We start from the raw sequence: 19,269 nt of genomic DNA on the forward strand, positions 1-19,269 counted from the left end.
TCTTCTGTTCCTTTCTCTGATTAGTCAATTCCTGTCCAACATTTAGAAGCCACCTCAAAAGTCACCAGTCCTTTGGGATGAGCTTCCTTGACTTGCCATTCTTTTAACCACTGTCCTCACAGCCCTAGCTTGTGCTCTTACATCTGTCACACTGAATGGCAAGGATGTCTTTATAAGGCAGCTTTACCTATTACAAAATAGGTCTTTTCTTTTCTGGTTACCTAAAGGTATGAGTGTATCATTTTACATTCCCAGCACCTAAAAGGTGCCAATCATTCAATGTAGCACACACTGAAAGATGTAATGAATTTGTGTGTGTGTACATGTGTGATATGTGTATGTTTGTGTAAGTGTGTGTAAGAATCATTTCATCTGGGTAAAATTGGTAGAAAAGATTCTAGGCTAAAGAAAGTAAGTCTTACAATGAAGTTAAGATCATTTTTTCAGAGATGCAAAATAGGAGTGTTGCTAATGATGGATGAGGAAAAAAAAATTTATGCAGTTGAATAAAAGGTTACTGAATCACAATTTTTTTTTTTCATGAAGAGAAAAGGTAGGTGAGCTTTTCTGATACAGAGAAATACATGTTTTCTTTTTCCTTCTAATTGCTGACACATTGTTATTGTCATTGTCCCATAAAGGATGGAATATAGGGCTAAAGAAGAACTGAGATTAAATATGGAATAAAGAAAATTTTAAAAAGGAAAGATCTGGGGCGCCTGAGCCTCTGCCTTCGGCTCAGGTCATGATCTCATGGTCCTGGGATCGAGCCCCGCATTGGGCTCTCTGCTCAGCAGGGAGCCTGCTTCCTCCTCTCTCTCTGCCTGCCTCTCTGCCTACCTGTGATCTCTGTCTGTCAAATAAATAAATAAAATCTTTAAAAAAAAAAAGGAAAGATATTTTAGTTTTCAAGAAAGTTATTAAGATGCTTCTAGTCTTTACTATGTTTTAAGGATTAAAAACACCAGATAGTTTTACAATGCACCCAGTATGCAGATCAAGAAAGGGAAAAGATATAAAAACTGAACTGGAATGACTTGGGGTATCCAGTATATGAAATCACATGGTCTGAAAAATAATTAAATTTAATGGAGTAAACTGTCTCCTTCAGTTCTGAGTCCCTGGAAAGTGAACAGTAGGACTACACAATTTTTTTTAAATTGGATAAATCAAAGGCAAAAAACCCCTCAGTAATCATTTCATGTTAGAAGAACCACACTAGGATGGTGCTTCTGAATTTCAACAAGACTGTAAAAAATAATTTGTATAAAAGTGAAATTAAGTAACTGTAAAAAGGTCCGCCTTCATCATGTTCACCAGGCAATTCTGGGACCAACTTTTGATGTGGTTACAGTATTCTTGTATGCTGGAGGAGTTTCAGCAGAAAAACATCTGTCACGACAAATGGATTAATATTTTCTGTTTTGACATGAGGCCTTCCCAAGGAAAAAAATGTCTCAACAGCGTGGTCAAGATTTTCTGCTCCACATTTCTAGGACTCTAGACACCTTTAATAGCTGTTTTAAAATTGGTTGCCAAAGATTACAATTTTTGTAGACTCTCTTTCAATTCAGTAGAAAGTCTCTTGTTGACATTTGGAAAAAAGATTAAGAGTGCACTGAAAATTCTTTGACTGGTGTAACATTTCTGTTAATGAAAAACCCCATGTTCCTAAATGCTTTGTTCCCACCATTCTACCTTCAAATCGATTCTGATGGTTCAGTGAAGCAGCTGTAGGTAGCGCTATGTTTAATTCCGTGGGTGAGCCTGCAGGCTGTGGTTTGCATTTACTGTCCTGCTATAGGGTCTGGCTTGGGTCTCAGACTGAATATTTCGTGGAGCCCAGAACAAGTGTTAACCTTACCGATGCAGTTTTCGCTTTTCACTTCGTACCCCGGGGGACAGATGCATCTGAAGGACCCCTCCAAATTCTGACAGGTACCAGGAGAACAAGAGCCAGGGAGAGCGACACACTCATTAGTATCTTTAAAGAGAAACAAGACAAAAAAATGACTTAACTATGAGGTCCTTGTTGCCAAATGATGTTAATGTGAATTCAACTTGGTCTCTCTGATCTGTTGGGTCACTATGGACAACATGCCCTAAGATACTCTTCTGTCATCTTGCATATTACTCATTTGGCAAGAGGCTGGTTTTCCTGGGTTGTTTCGTTTCCTTTTATGGTGTCATGGATATCCCCAAGCTCTCTTCCAATGAAAACATTTCAGACAAGCCATTCCCGATTGCTGGTGATATTCCTTACACCCAAATTTCCCATGGTATCTTATATTGGTCAAATAATCAGATGATCGAATGAAATGTTAGAGGGTTTCCAAGTGTGTGCTGGCGGGGAGTGGGGTGGAAAGTCACATTATTATTTAACACAACACAAAGACTGTTTACTTGGTAGATAGTTACCGATACAGTTCTTGCCATCTGGAGTCAGTTCATAACCTTCATTACATAAACACTTGAAGGAGCCAATTTCATTGAAACACCGTCCATTTCTGCACACCTGACCAAAAAAGGAGCTGCATTCATCTATATCTGTAAGCAAACGGGAATAAGCTTTTCAGAAAGAACTCTTACACATATATTATTACATGTTCCAATGTAAAAACATATTGACTGCCACACGTTTTCAAATACACTTCACTGCAATCCTCATCAACACAGAGAAAAACAGCTCCCAGTGGAAGCAGTATGCGACTAATACAGTCACGGAGATCCCTACTATATTTCAACCCCCAAGTTTTGATATTAATAGAACTCAAATTTATAGCCAGATAAAAACTGAAGGTTTATGGTGAAGTTCTCTGTTCTTTTCAAATGAAGACTATTTCTTTCCTTGGAGACCAGACGGTATACACACTTAACCTGATGGCCCAGTTTGCAGATGACTGTACGTGGAGATAAGCTGACACTATTCAAAGCACAGATAATAGAGCATATTAAATATAGAAAAATCAATTATATTAAATATACTCTAGAACTGCTAACATGTATTTTGCTGACAAAGTAAAGAACTTGAAAGAAAAAAAATCTTAAGTTTCAGCAAAACTTAGGGCTGACTACATTGGAGTAATTACTCAATTAATTATTATAGGTTTCTGAAGGCTGTGTTTAGATCAGAGCCATTATCGGTGTCTTTAGTTCTCCCTGGTTGTACAAAGGGTCTGAGAAATTATTGGTAAGAAGGTGGTAGTTGAAAAAAATGTCGTTAGCTCTAAATTTTTTCACAGTAGCAGAATTTGGGAAAAAAATACAAACAGGGGTGCTTGGGTGGCTCAGCTGGTTAAGCATCTGACTTTTGATTTCAGCTGAGGTCATGGTCTCAGGGTCCCAAGATCGAGCCCTCCATTGGACCTCATGCTCAGCACAGAGTCTGCTTGAACACTCTCTCCGTCTGCCCTCCCCCAACTCACATGCACATGTGTCTGTGCATGAGCTCTCTCAAATACATACATACATACATACATACATACATACAAAAACAGAAAAGAAAAGCGAAAACTGAGAGGAGTCTGTGCTGGCATACATCAGAGGCTGGAGGTGGTGTGAGCAGCACTGGTCTGGAATGGTCGACAGGCAGTGTTGCTGTCACATACCTTACGGGACCATGTGAATGAAGGAATGTCCACCATGAAACACCAGCACAGTGCCTTGTGTATGGTAAACAGACATGTGCTCAGCATCTGTTCGTGCTTCCTCCTACCATGCTCTCCACTGACTTAAGGAAACTCCCCTACTCATTATTAATTCTTGTTTTAATCATTGTTGTTTAGGGGCACACAATAAAATTCTGTACCATGCATAGCAGACACTTCCACTTTCCTGTGAAAATTTACGGTTGTTCAAAATTGAAATCAAATAGGTTTCTGAGGGCTAATGTGGAGACGTAGCCCCAATTCCCCCTCTCTGTGGGAAAAGGAATCCCTCGTTTCAAAGGCTGACAGAAAATGAAGTTTAAAGACACAACATGTTTTTAAGTTGGACACTCTGTCAGTATTTGCATATAAAACAAGAATAAATTATAGGAAATAACTTGCAATAGCACTGAAACAATGACAGGTCTATATCTGATCCCATTGAAGGGGTAGAAACCACCCTAAACCATAGAGCAATCCCAGTAGATTTTCTATTATCTGCATGTCACCCCTCCCCCACACTGACCAAATGACTGACTGACAGAAGTACTCGACACAGCAGACTGTCTTGTGATTACTTAAACCAGTACTACAGCTTTAGTTAACTGGAAATTAGTCAATGTTATTACATATCTTTTATCACCTATTTGTGTTTTAATAATAAAACATCTGATTTACTCTTTGGATTTATTCCTTATTTCAGTATACTGTGCCAACAGCAAACGGTAGCCACAGAGGACAGAGTACTTACCCAGGCAATCGTTATTATGAGTGAGTTCAAACCCTGGGTAGCAGAGACAGTTGTAGGATCCAACCGTGTTTTTACAAGTTCCATTCCCACATGGATGTCGCTCACACTCATCAACATCTACAAAGAAATAGTGGCTCCAAGGAATTCAATTTTTAAGCAGCAATACAGAGCTGGTTACACATTTACATTTTTTTAAAAAAATACTGACTCACTTAGATTTTCCTCATTTAATACTTAGGAACCCGTGTTCATTTTAGGGAAATGAGTATGCTAAGCCAGCATTCCCTTAATGCAGATGCTTTAATGAATGGGTTTGCTTGTCAACTGTAAGGAAACCAATTGTTTGAAACACTAAACAATTTGTTCTATTCAATCATTATCAACACCACTCCCTCAGAAATTTACACACCCTAATCTGATCAGTATAATAAAGGTAGATTTCAGTTTCCTGAATTTTATGAATTAATAGAATCCAAATAAGAAGTCCACTAGAACTCAGTATTATTATAAGCCTTTAAAAAATGGAATTAAAAATATATTTAGAAAGGTCATCCTCATATAAGAAAACAGATTCCCTAGACAATGAATTCTAGGCTCTTGGAACTCTTCTGTGCAAAAAAGGGTACTGTTCCTTAGAAAGAAAGCTTTGTTTAAGAGAGGTTATTGGGGCACCTAGGTTCTCAGTGCCTTCAGCCACCTTCAGCTCAGGTCATGATCTCAGGGGCCTGGGATCGGTGGCATGGGGTTCTCTCCTCAGCGGGGAGCCTGCTCCCACCCCCATCCCTCCACCCACAGCCTGCCTCTCTGCCTACCTGTGATCTCTTTCAAATAAATCTTTTTAAAAAAGAGATTACAAGGAGTCTCACTGACTTTTTTTTTTTTTTTTTGAGTCTCGCTGACTTTTATCATAAATTAATTATTAGGATTGAGGGCATGTTTTCTCCATATGAATTTCTGAATCAAACCTCAAATATTTTTTAGCAAAAATCATGTTCTCTCTCTCACAGAGTACAGCCAAGAGAAGCACCATGAGCAAGCATTCTCAGAAAGTTCAAGCAAAGAGTGCTAGATCCTCCATTTGTCTGTTGTACAAGCATCCCCTGGAGAGTTTTCCCCACTGCCACAGCTGAAGTCTTACAAGGACAGCAGATGGCTAGTTCTCCAGGTGGTCTTGAGGTATGGATGGGTCATAAAGGAAACCTAGTCCTGTAGTACTGAAATCTGATTTACCATTCATACAGGTAATATCTTCAACTTCAAAATAGCAGATGCACGAGTTCAGCTTTTTCTAAACCGAGAAGGTGCTAATTATAAATAGCCAAGTTTTAAATTTAATTTTCCTCTTTCAAGTGCAGTGCATGGAGAACTCTTTTGCCTGAGATATAGCCTGTTGTTGACATCAGATTGAAGGATTTACGCTGAGTTCCCAGATTGGGCTGCAAGGTGGCCAGCCCATCCACCTTTCAAATCTCCTCATGTGTCGGCTTAGCAAGTACTTACTGAACACTATTACTGCTCAGCTAACCATTACACAAGCTACTGGAACATTTTAGAGTTCTGTTACATTTGCTTCTAAACATGCTTTTAAGAGTTAAAACACAAAAGCAGCCAGTAAGTCCCATGTATTCAGTGATTTGGTGGAAAAGCATATAAACGTACATATGTGTGTGACAGTATTTCAATACTGTTGCTCTTACTACTCTTACTCCCTTATATTCTTGCAGCTGGAAATGTTTTCTGAGCAGGAACAGAGAAGGGTAAAGGATAGCTGGTGACTGTGGTGATTTCCACAGAACCCTGAGTGTCCCAGAGTGCTTGAGAAGCGTGTGAAGGCATCTGAGCAAAAAGGTTGTAAACAGTGAACCAAAGAACATACTGTGGTGTGTCCCTGCTCACAAATTTTCCATTGAATAAAGGCATAAGCCGTTTAATAGAGCTAACTTGTTGTGAGACTGTTTCTGACAAGAGGCATGGGAGTTACTCACAGCAAGTGGCCAACCTGTAAGCTCTTGGGAGTCTCAATTCACTGCCCTCCTGAACTAATGTCCTCCTTCTTACCCATGCACATAGTCTGGTCCTGGGACACCTTAAAGCCGTTGTGGCAGATGCACTGGTAACTTCCTTGCAAGTCAACACATAGGCCATGACTGCAAACATTAGGAATTTCTAAACATTCGTTGCGATCTAAAACAAAAATAAAACACATGTTACACATGTCTGATTTTTATTAAGATTCCTTCATATTTTCACAGGCCTGTTTCTAGAACCCGCTATTAATTATTACAGACAGGCTGAAAATGAACCATAACAACAGCTGAATCAAAAGAAGTGAGGCCTGAAAATATCCACGACTTTAAACAAAAACAAAACAAAAAAGAATTGGGCCATTTTTCTATGCTGATTAGTATCTCAAAGATACTATTTTATTTTAGGTCTAATCCTAGGAAAATCCACTGAAGGGATTTTTTTCCTCACAAATTAATCTAAAATATATGGCGAAATAGATTCAATAGGAACGAAAGGATTTATTTAGAAAATCTTGTCAAAATTCTCTCTGAGAATAGGTTACAAGAGGAAACCATGGCCAGCTGCTTGGAGGAGGGCTGGGGAGGGTGTGGGGCGTGGCCTCTCACCTACGCAGGCTCCATTGGGGGAGAGCTTGAAGCCAGCTGCACACTCACAGCGGTAACTGCCCGGGCTGTTGAGGCAGTCTGCATGCCGCTGACACAGATTGTCACCGTTGCTGCACTCGTCAATGTCTGCAAGAGTAACAAGGCCAAGGTGAGGACCTCCTTATTGCTTGAGTATCATCTTCACTTCACTTCACCCGTGTGGTGACCCACTCCTCAATACTGCTCAGTACCTCAGAAGACCCTGTACAAATCAGGAGACCATCTAAAACCCATTTGTGTTCACTGAACTCATCTGGCTGGGGGTCATGTGTCATTCGGATTACCTTCGCAGACCAAGAGCAGGTCATTGTAACTGAACCCCGTGGGGCATTCACAACGGAAACTGCCAATCTGGTTGATGCACACGCCGTTTGCACAAATACCCGGGATCTCTTTACACTCATCAATGTCTGAAAGTGAACAGATTCAGTCACATATATGCAGTTCTGCTTAACATATTTACCATTAAAAACCTTGGACAGTGCTACATGTATGCTGGAATGAGAACACTCACTCAGCATCACAAAAATAAATTCCAGAGTGTTGTAGCCGATCAACTAACACCAAGTGATTCTTAGTGTCAATGTACCAAATAAACTTCTTAGGGAATCAAGCTTCCTCTTCAATTTATGTTTCAGGATCCCCTAATAATTGCTGCTATTCATCTAATGAAGAAAGCTAAGTTTTCCTAAATTATATTGCTTACTTTATCTTTGAGGGAAAAAAGTACAATGAACAATAGAAAGAAATTGAACAACATTCAGAAGAAAATGATTTGTATAATTGATAATTCTGCAAATTCCTAAGTAGATCAGTAGGAAGGGATCCTGCAAAAATACACCAAAAATGTAAGTATATAGTTATAAAAAGAGCAACTAAAGGGTACAATAAAATGGATAATTTAGAGTCATGTAATACAATATTCATGAGAAGAAAAACTCAGGTGTTAGCTTGATATGTATGAAATCTTGAGACAGTCCTACAACTATTATAACCCAATCACCAAACTATGTTGACAGAGTAATACCCTTATTAACATGGTAGAGGCTATAAATGTGTTAGTTCCTTCCTGTCTAACTGTACTAGATCAGACTCCAAATTATTGTATTTTATGGCACTTTAAGCTTTAAAAACACCAGAGAAACTTTTACAAAATGCTACCTATATATATTAAAACAAAAATAATCTGGAAAATTTACCAACAGCTTTTCCGGTGTGAATGTCAAAGGTGAATCCAGGGATATTTCCACATATGGTTTTAAAGTCAGCTTTAAAAGATAAAGCAAATACACTCTTAAAATTCTCAAACTCCTTTCAAATAACATTTTACATACTTGTACTGACAAATATATTTTATATTACTCATAACGATATTTTAATCTCAATTATATTTACTCGGTATTACCAGCTTCTGCCAGAAGCAGATTCTAGTCATTCTTTACCATTATTACCCTCAGTAACTTTTTAATGCTCTGATGTTAGAAGTGAATATTACAAGATTCAAAATATTTACTGTAGGCATTTAAATTCTTTTGTTCTGTGGATATGCAGATCTTTAATAATGATCTAATTTATATACATCAAAAAACCAGGTTAAAGTACAAATTTAAAAAGGAATTACAGGTTGCATCGGGGTGGCTCAGTGGGTTAAAGCCTCTGCCTTCAGCTCAGGTCATGAACCCAGGGTCCTGGGATCAAGCCCCACATCGGGCTCTCTGCTCAGCAGAGGGGCCTGCTTCCCCTCTCTCTCTGCTTGCCTCTCTGCCTACTTGTGATCTCTGTCAAATAAATAAATAAAATCTTAAAAAAAAAAAAGGGATTACAAATTGCACAAAAGCACAGGCATCCAAAAATAGTTGTCTTAGTCTGAAACAGATGAACAATGAATAATGAATGAGACACTAATTTTGTCTCTCTCTCTCTTTTTTTAAAGATTTATTTATTTGTCAGAGAGAGAGAGAGCGAGAGCGAGAGTGAGCGCACAAGCAGGCAGAGTGGCAGGCAGAGGCAGAGAGAGAGAGAAGCAGGCTTCCTGCTGAGCAAGGAGCCTGACATGGGACTCAATTCCAGGACTCTGGGACCAGGACCATGACCTCAGCCAAAGGCAGTGGTTTAACCAACTGAGCCACCCAGGCATATCATCTCATCTTTTTTTTTAAAGATTTTATTTATTTATTTGACAGAGATCACAAGTAGGCAGAGAGTTAGGCAGAGAGAGAAGGGGAAGCAGGCTCCCCACTCAGCAGAGAGCCCGATGCAGGGCTTGATCCCAGGACACTGAGATCATGACCTGAGCTGAAAGCAGCGGCTTAATCCACTGAGCCACCCAGGCACCCCATCATCTCATCTTTTTAAACATAAATGTCTATTTTGTTGGAATGTGAAATTTGACGCATCAGAAATAATGCACCATAGCATAAAATAGACTAAAACAGTTACTCCTATCATATAATTCACCAAGCTAATAGAAGTTTAAGAGAATTCTCATTTTTTAAGAAGCAGATCGCTTCTGATGCCCACAGCAACACACATGAGTAAAACTCCTGACAACACTGTTAGGTAAAGCAGGAAGAGCAGACTATATGTGACATGCTATCAGGGAGGGGCTCTGTGTGCTGCATCTACCAAAGCTCAACTCAGCACTCACAACATACACAGAGACACATGACAGATGCTCGATTCAGTAGTTTGTAAGAGTCTGGTGATGCATAAATTGTAACTTATATGCGTCCTCTCATTTACTATAGAGCCATATGAATTAGTTACTCTCATTTCTAATTTATCATCTATTCTGTATATGAGGAATCAGTTTCAGAAAGGAGGAATCATCTACATGAGGTCAGATAATAAGTGGAAGAACTTGAATATAAATGCAGACATGTCCTCCGCCTAAGGCCTTTACTTCTTACAAAAAGTGATATTTAGGGGCTCTTGGGTGGCTCAGTCAGGTAAGTGTCCAACTCTCGATTTTGGCTCATGTCATGATCTTGGGTTCAAGGTATCAAGCTCCACATCGTGCTCTCTGTTCAGGGCGGAGTCTCCTCTCCCTCTCCCTCTGCCTCCCCACTGTGCGCTCTCTCCGCCCCCCCCCCCCGAAATCAATAAATAAAAACAACAACAACAATAAAAAACCAAAAAGTGATATTTAATTCCCCAACCCAGTGATCTTCAATTTCTAACTGATGGGAGTTTTTAAATTACAGAATCATAAAAACATTTCCATTTGTTTTTTTTCGGAGTACAACTACGGCAAGTTAGTTTAGAAAATCCATTTATCCACTGAATCAGAGTCCCCAAGAAAGGATCCCTATGTCACTTTTCCTGTTTCTCCTTATTTTCATTTCATTATTGCATTAATTATAGCAACACATTTGAATATGTGTTCCCTAAGCAATGTTCGGCAACAAACGCATAATCATTGTTTCTTGTTTGTCTGACTGGTGCAGTGCTTAGGGTCTACAAATAATGAAAGTAACTGTCTACATCATAAATGAACCCGAATAAGCAACAATTTTAAGGCATTCATTTTCTTTTTGCTCTCATAGCAATTTATTATCTTCTAGTTTGTGAGAAAAATTTTACCATGTAAAGACCAGTTTTATTTTCTGCCTAAAAATTTCAGGTAAGTTTGGGGGAAAACATATGTATAAGAAAACATGTTGGTTGGGGCACCTGGGTGGCTCAGTGGGTTAGGCCTCTGCCTTCAGCTCACGTCATGATCTCCAGGGTCCTGGGATTGAGACCCGCATTGGGCTCTCTGCTCAGCAGGGAGCCTGCTTCTCTTCCTCTCTCTCTGCCTGCCTCTCTACTTACTTGTGATCTCTGTCTGTCAAATAAATAAATAAAAATCTTTAGAAAAAAGAAAAAAAAAGAAAACATGTTGGCTAGAGGCTGCTTTCATGTGAGGTCTGCTCTTCAAATCCATTTTTGGAGGGATTTTTCAAGATGGAAACGAAACAATACCTAGTGAATTTGATAGACTTGAAATTACCACAGGTTTTAAATCAAAATAAGACACCTTCCAAGTTGACCACAGTGACACATGACAGTTGCTCAGTAAGTACCTGCCCAATGAGTAACTGAATAATTCACCAGAACACTATAAAATAATGAACTTAAAGGGACCGATGCTCTACACATTCACTCTTAAGCAGTGGGGCTTATTTTCAGGATCTAGATGCCTCCTCAAAAGATACCTCAGAAATTTGTATTTGAACCCCAAAAAGGGCCACTTGGGACATGGCGTCCTATGACCTTTGATGCCCTTGTGTATTCTCAGAACCGAACATGTCTGGTTTTAGCACACAGTGGCTTGGACTCAGCTGTCACACACACGTGTCACCAGCTGGGCCTGCAGAAGCAGCTCAGCTGTGCGCTTACCTGTTCCTGGGGTCGGGCACGGCTCGCACGGTTTGTTCCAGGCTTTGCCCACATTGTACGTGCAGCAGCACATCCTCTTTGTCACATTAAAAGGCAGTTCGTTCTCACAAGTGGTTCCGTTATAGCTTCGGTAGCAAAAGCTTTTTCGCATGTCTATGTAACAGAAAAACAAGCCCACTAGTCAGAGCAGGAAGCAGCTACTCATGAAATCCATGTACCTGGAGACACCAAGCTTTCTTGATTAATAACTCCGAAGTACTTTTTAGCCATCTGGAGGCAACTTAAAATATTCCTTTAAGTTGAACATAAATCATGCATAGATTAACTTCGATCTCTCCCATTTTCAGATAAGCGATTTCCATTTATAATTTTCTTGGCAAACAAAATGAACAGATACTCGTTTCTCTACTCAAAGGCACTGATTTAATTTTTAAAGTAATACAATTATTAAATTGTAAATGTTCTGTTTGTAAAATAATATTCCCCTGACATGAATGGAAAACAAATTATTTAGAAATAGGTAAGTGTCACACTGGGTGACATTTTGTGTCTCAGAATCGGGCTTTGGATCATGGAAATACAGATCTCAAGCCCAAATGAATGATGCAGAGCCACAATTTTATAAGCCTGTGGAATACTTCATCATTCATAAATTCTTAAATTGCCAAATTTTCTGAACAATCCTACTGAGTCCTGAGTGAGTGAGCATGTCACCTCACCCCTGTCCAAGGCCTCACATACCCATGCAATTGTGGCCTCCGTTGACCTGCATGTACTCAGGTGGACAGATGCAGGTGTAATTCCCCAGTGTGTTGTAGCACGTCCCGGGCCCGCACACGCCAGGGTGTGCGAAACACTCGTCGATATCTACAATAGGCAAGGAGACACATTAAGTCATACAGCTATTGTATCATGAATTTACAGCATTTAAGCTACTAAACAAAACATATGGCTTTTTAAAGCCATACTTTAAAAAAATTTAGAATTTAAAGCAGTTCTACAGAAAAGACCCCAAAATATGCATTGACCTGAAACGAAGTATGTCTTTTTTTAAAAGAAAAAAAAAAAGCCAATATTCAAAAATCGAGGTGATCAGAAGAAATTTTTTCTGAAGTGGCAAAAATAATACAAAAGGCGCCCATATTCCTGCCGCCCCCAGCCCAACACCCTTACACAGAGTGCCCACCTGTGTGACTAGGCACTGATCACTCTGGGTCTACAGGCACTCCTATTTTTTTAATTGAAATTTCACATTCTTCAAATGGAAGTGTTATAATGCTTGCTGTCCTCTTCTGTCATTTAAACTAAAGTTTAATGCTAACTTTAAACTGAAGGCAGTTAGGAAAGCCTTTATCTTTTTCATAAATTTGAGAGCTGACATACATCATCACATTAATTTCGGCTGTACAACTCAGTGATTGGACAAGTTCTTATGTTATGCCGTGCTCACGACAAAGTTACTGTCTGTCCTGTTCCATCACTATTTCAATATCAGTGATCATACTCCTTATGCTGTGTACCTCCCTCTCCCCTTCACCCATCATGCTAACCCTCTCTGGCAACCATTAGTTTGTTCCCTGTAGTTACAGGTCTGATTCTGAGGCAAGTCTTACTCTGCATAGCTCCCTTCAAGTTAGCAGCCATTCAGGGATTCTAGGAGTGCAGCTGATGTTTATTCTCCTTACAAAACCACATTTCTTCTAGAAACATTTATCTAATGTGTTCTAAAGGAAAGGTTATAATGGAAAAAATTATATTTGCACGTTTAATGTTCATTTTTAGAAAAACTTATTCATTCCTTCCATAAATAAACCCCAAGAGTCTTCTGTAAGTTAGAACCTGCAGCTAGAAAGATGACTAAGATGTGGACCTTGCGTCAAGAAGTTCCCTGTCTAGCAGGAGACAGAGAAGTGAGGGGATAGAAGCAAGAAAGGCATCAGCATCATCTTTGAACGTCTTCATACGATGCCTCCTGACATTTAAAAATTACTGAAAAGTAGTAACTTAGTAGTTGCATTCTAGTTTACCTACTTTCTGTATGTAAAATAGAACTCTTATCCATATTTGATCTAATAGCTTATTTGATACTGATGTTTTCACATGACTCCAGCTTTCCCCATTTATAACCAATCCATGCACTCAGAGAAAAATTGCAGTAAATTATAGTGTCTAAGCTGTAAATTAATTTATCTCTCACTGTCCAACTGAGCAGCAAGGCTAGGACAAGATAAAAGTTATGAACAAGGCTAACAGTAACTGTGTTCTAAAGAGTGCTAACAACTTGAAGGTGTCCATGCAGCTCACCTTCACAGATGCGGGTCTCCTCGCTGAGGTAGTAGCCTTGCGGGCACTCGCACTGGAAGCTTCCAAAAGTGTTGATGCAGTTTCCACCCTGGCAGAGACCTGGTAACTCCTGGCATTCATCAATATCTGCGGAAGGACAGACAGCTCACTCACAGCAAGTACCACCATCAAGGTTTCTGTTAGAGCCCTCCCATGTGTGATGCTGTATGACCTGCAGAGACTTCCATGCCTTATGTTTCTTCTGACCATGGATAATTTGCTTTGTCATCCAAATTTGCTAAAACCCAAGAAGACTGGTTAAAACAAGCTGGGGACAAGAGTTTCTCTGCAGAGCAATCAGACATCCAATCACTGTCATGGGTCCTATCTTTCCCAGTTACCAGTGGTTCTTCGGAAACCTGGTAACCAGCTGTCCCACTGTCATTTTGGAAAATAATCTTATTTAGATTGCCCCACACTAACTTTTATGCCAGCTTTTCTCTTTATATTGTTTAAATCTGGATGACAATTAGAGGTGCACTCACCTTCTAAGATGATTGTGATGGGGTTGGGTCTGAAGCCCTCACCTCCGGGACACAGGGTGTAATACTCAGCTACAAAACAGTGGGAGAGAAAAGATTTGACACCAGTGTTCAAGGGGCTGAGACAATGAAGAAGCATTTTGCAGTTGCCAGACTCAAAACACACTCTAAGAGGAGTAAACTCCATTCTCTAGTGCCCTTTCAAATACATTTAAGTCTTTATTACAGTTTACTTGAAGTAAAGTCACTACTTCACAAGTTACACATACAATAGAATAACAAAAACCATGTGTTTTTGGCTAAAGAAAAAAGCTTCTAAAACAGAAAGTTTAATACACAACTTATTTGGCTAGTTAATAAACTGACTCAACCATTCCCAAGTTTCATGGGTGTCTATCTAAGAACACATGTTTCAGCTACAGACACAGTCAACAGACTTGAGGAGTACAACACGTGTAGGAACCCTAACTACAACAATCCCTGAGAAGAACCAGGAATGATCTTTGTGATCCCAAGGAGGACTGACAATGCCACCATTCACACTGGAATAGGGTTAACAATGGTTTTTTCTTTTTATCATATCATGAAAAACATTAAAAAGAGAGCATTTCCAATTCCTTTTTTATCAAACCCTCTTTGCTGGTTCCAGCATCATCCCTGAAAGCAGCCCAAGGTCACACTCTTCCCCCTCACCGTTGCCCCCTCCCCCAGCACAAGAAGAAAATGAGTGAGTCTTTAGCAGCCACTTTGTTCCCTGGCTCCTATGTGGAGCCCTACTCACTGCTATTGACAGGGGGACACGTCTCGCAGGGGTTCCCCCAGGCCTTCCCCAGGGAGCAGCAGCAGGAGGAGCGGCTCACGCCAACCCCAATCTCGGTGTTGCAGGACAGACTCCCGTCTCCTCGAGGCCCGAACTTCAGGTAGCAATTGCCCACTCGGTTGTCTGCAGAGCAACACAGGAGCTTAAACTTAGTAAGAATGCCTTTTTGGGGAGAGGCAATGCAAAGGATGAAGTTCTGATTCTACACATGAATGTGAAATGTTCATCTTCACCTCTCACACAAAACAATCTCTTGCTTTAAATCTTTTCAAGATTGTGTTGTAGGAATGAGTAAAAATGGGACTTTCCTATATTTAGAGATCAATACAGATCACAGACTAAACAAGATGATGAGAAACTGCTCATTTGGGGAACTTCTGGATCTTCACTAATAGGAATGAAAGAAATTTTTGTCATAATCAGTTGGTATCATGAGTTTATCAAAATGGAAATAAAATCTCAGAGAAGTCAGCTTAAAGTTGTATATCCTATCAAAGAAATAGCAATAACCCTATCTCCTTCCTTCCCGCCCCATTATCTGATTTCAGTTCAGTTTGCACAGAGACCTTTGAGAGTTTTGGGCAACGCAGTCAGTAACAACTTTAGAGAGGATACTTAAGACATCAAAGAATTTCATTCTTTCCCAGCTTTCGATCCATAATTATCATCTAGATCATTAGTTCCATAACTTCAAATCCTATGTTTTTGCTCAGAACTCTCAAATTAACATTTCTGTTTTTCATCTCTTCCCAGAACCCTAGGCCGTTCTGCCAGCTGCCTGTTTGATTTCTCCCCTTAGATATCCAATAGTTGCTTTAAAGTTAACTCATCTAAAATCAAACTCTTGATCCTCCTTCCTCCTCATATAAAACATACTCCACTCCTCTCTTGGGTCTTTGGCATTTTCAATAAATACAGCTCCGTTTTTTTCAGTTGCTCAGGCCCTAAACCTTGGAGTCAGTCTTTGATTCCTTACTGTCATCCCGTATTCAATCTAGTAATAAGGTCAGTCACTTCCGTATCTGAAATGGGACCTCTCACCACTGCCCCCATCACCACAGTCTGAACCAAACCACTGCCACCTCTCTCCTGGACCACTGCAATGGTTTCCTAACTCAACTCTTGACTTCAGTCCTTGAGCTGATGACAGCTGACAGCCCCCCCCCCCCACCCCATACCCACAGTAACCCTTCAGAAGTACTTCCAACAGTTTACCTTCTCAGTCAAGAGTATAATCTCAAGTACTCAGTATGGCCTACAATGTAGCTTTCATGCCTGATTGTTCATGAGAATCACTTGGAAAGCCTTTAATTTCTTCCTTCCTTCCTTCCTTTCTCTCTCTCTCTCTTTTCTTTTTCTTTCTTTCTTTCTTTCTTTCTTTCTTTCTTTCTTCCTTCCTTCCTTCTTTCCTTTCCTTTCCTTTCCTTCCCCTCCCTCCCTCCTTTCTTTTCTTTCTTTCTTTCTTTTCTTTTCTTTTCTTTGTTTTTGTTGCTTAATTGCAGGTACAGAGAGATGAACTAAGCCTTGGTCCTGCTCTTACTAGGTTTGCATGCATTCATGCTTCCTCCTGCCCTTCCTCCGCTCTCTTACTTCTCCTCGTCCTCTAACCAACCATCTGAACGTGTTTAATAATAACTTTACTTCTGTGTTCTTGTAAAATGAGCATTCTGGTTTCAAGAGCACATTTTAAATTTCCATAAATGGTATTTTGTCATAGGTCTCATTCCGTTTTTATTATATGCAATCTGTCAGCTCTGTAGGGTGGCCAATTGTCATTCTTTTTCAATCTATCTACTCTCCAGAAATGGTTTTGAAGTCCATGCTACCACCAGTACTGTAGCAGTCAATGTCTTTACCCATGTCTGTGAATGGGTCTGTCAGTTTCTTTCCTTGCCACCTAGAGCCAGCGGAGAAACTGCTGGTTCACAGTATCCATATTTTTTAGCCCCCCATATCAGGAAATATAGTCATTGGCATTTATCATCTGCATCAAAAGGAAGTTTTCAATTTTTTATAATAACTTAGAAAATAATTCACAGGAAAAAAAAGCACAGTGAAACAAAATTCTAGTAACAACTTAATCATCTCTAATTCAAATTTTTGTTACAGATTTTCTTGGTTTTGGAGAGATACATGACTGAGATGGTCCTATAAACACAATACCTGCCCTTTGGCTGCCATGCATGAACCTAAAACATATCCACTTTGTAAAAACTGATTACACATTTCAAACACATCTATAATAGCTTCCAGCTTAGCATTACTTTTCTTGCATCATTAAAACACAATGTCTGAAGACATTTTTGAAAACTGTGACAGCTCCTCACTTTGGTGATGAGAGGACAGCTGTTTTCTTTGCTCCATAAATTAAAAAAAAAATCACTTTTGGATTTATCAACACCAGTTAGGATAGTCATCTCAGTGATCTTTCTACATGACATATTTTCTTTTAATAACCTTTGTCTAAATACCTGTACCTTTTACCTGTGTCAATTAAATTTGGGGTATAAAAGATTAGGAGGGATGACTCAAGTACTTGTTAAATACTGCATGTTGAGGTTCTTCCTACTAAGAGATGAGAATCATATTTCCTGTGTCTAGAGATGGTCTACTATTCACTCACTCTTTGATTCTTGAATTTGAAAAATCTCATCTAGGATGTTGGTCTCTGAAAACTTGCAGCCTGGCATTTGGCTTCTATGATTAATTCCACCATCGTTAGAATCTAGACTGGAGTCTATGCTGCATTCATCTCCCGATCCATCTCCCGATCTACCTGACAACTGGGAAATGTTTTTCACGCCCTATTTTCTTTTCTTTGCCCATGGCCAGAAAGTGAAAACTTCTGAACTCTCAATTGTGTTCAATAGGTGCCTAAAGAAGATTCCAAATATAATGACCCCAATGTTCTTTTATACCTTCTTGGAAGATGATGCCACCCCCGGAGCAACACAGTAAGAAAACTGAAGATTATGAAATGGTGGCATTTTTTTTCACTATTATATCAATCCTTCTAGGTGATGGCACGATTTTCCACTTTATTATTTTCATCTTTGTTTTTAGCATCATTGGGCCTAACTGGTGAGTAATAATGAAATAAAACCTAAAATAATAAAATGGCAAAAAATTTTAGGACAAAGGGAAAACAAGATCACCAACATCTCATATTGCATCTTAGACTCAGAGGAGGGTCTAACGAGCCATTATGGTACTTTTAAGATAGAATGAGCCTCCATTCTTTGGAAGACCTCTGAGAAAAAATAAGGCCATTAAATATCAAACCACACCAAGAAAGACAGAACTGCTCTACAAAGAAACTCAAAACCTAAACTGATGATATGCTGACAGTTAATCTGGGTACTGTTCTCCAAGAATCTTCTCTGCAAAGCTACCCTGATCTTTACTTCTACCAGGAGAAGAGAGCGCTCCTTGAGATCCATGTTCCTACCAATACTTTACACCAACCAGGTTGCCAAAGTTTTGTCAGTGTGTTAGGCATAAAGTGAAAGTTATACAGGTGTTTTGATTTATTCTTATTACTAAAGACTTTGGGCATTTACTCATTGTTTTTGTTTGCTTTGCAGTACTCTCTTTTATCAGCTGCCTGTTCATAGCCTTTGCTCCAACAAAGTTTTAAAGTAATACTGAGACACCAATGACTCAATTTCTGGATGTGAAGTAGGCATCAGTAGATTTTGGCATTTCCAAATGGGATTTTACTGTGAAGCTTGGGTTGAGAGCCACTTTGCTATCTAGACTGTCACTCCTTTTCCGACTCCTCTCTTTGTCTTGGAAGATAAACAAGACACAAGTAACCACACATATTGGTAATCTGGAGTCTGTGAGGGGAAAAGACTATTTTGTTTTCAAATTAATTACAGCAAATACTCATCAGAGTGCATTACCATGAAAGTATGAATATTTAACTCTATATAGTTTTATTTCACTTACCAACACATCCCACACCAGTGGGGTTCAGCTGGAAATCCGGGGGGCAGTTACACTCATAGCGACCAGGAGTGTTGACACATAGGCCATTCACACAGTTTATGGGATCTGCACACTCATCAATATCTAGGAAAAGCATTTGAAATGTCCACATCAACATCTTTACTTTTTCTCTGCACACTGCTATCTCCACAAATTTGGTAGAATCTTTGTAAGTTATTAAAGA

General features: G+C 39.5%; 1 protein-coding gene across 1 annotated transcript in view; it reads right to left on the minus strand.

The window, feature by feature from the left end:
• The window catches only part of FBN2 (fibrillin 2), a 260,908-nt gene that overhangs the window by 34,727 nt on the left and 206,912 nt on the right, over positions 1 to 19,269 (minus strand). The window contains exons 36-48 of the mRNA XM_059174478.1: positions 19,047 to 19,169; positions 15,057 to 15,218; positions 14,279 to 14,347; positions 13,755 to 13,880; positions 12,192 to 12,317; positions 11,451 to 11,603; positions 8,270 to 8,338; positions 7,355 to 7,480; positions 7,032 to 7,157; positions 6,457 to 6,582; positions 4,399 to 4,515; positions 2,419 to 2,547; positions 1,865 to 1,984 (exon numbers count right to left, since the gene is read on the minus strand). Coding sequence (XP_059030461.1) covers positions 1,865 to 1,984; positions 2,419 to 2,547; positions 4,399 to 4,515; positions 6,457 to 6,582; positions 7,032 to 7,157; positions 7,355 to 7,480; positions 8,270 to 8,338; positions 11,451 to 11,603; positions 12,192 to 12,317; positions 13,755 to 13,880; positions 14,279 to 14,347; positions 15,057 to 15,218; positions 19,047 to 19,169 — 1,572 coding nt within the window. The remainder of the gene's footprint in view (positions 1 to 1,864; positions 1,985 to 2,418; positions 2,548 to 4,398; positions 4,516 to 6,456; positions 6,583 to 7,031; positions 7,158 to 7,354; positions 7,481 to 8,269; positions 8,339 to 11,450; positions 11,604 to 12,191; positions 12,318 to 13,754; positions 13,881 to 14,278; positions 14,348 to 15,056; positions 15,219 to 19,046; positions 19,170 to 19,269) is intronic.

Source organism: Mustela lutreola, chromosome 5 (assembly GCF_030435805.1).
Source record: "Mustela lutreola isolate mMusLut2 chromosome 5, mMusLut2.pri, whole genome shotgun sequence".
In the NCBI taxonomy this organism is placed as follows: domain Eukaryota; kingdom Metazoa; phylum Chordata; class Mammalia; order Carnivora; family Mustelidae; genus Mustela; species Mustela lutreola.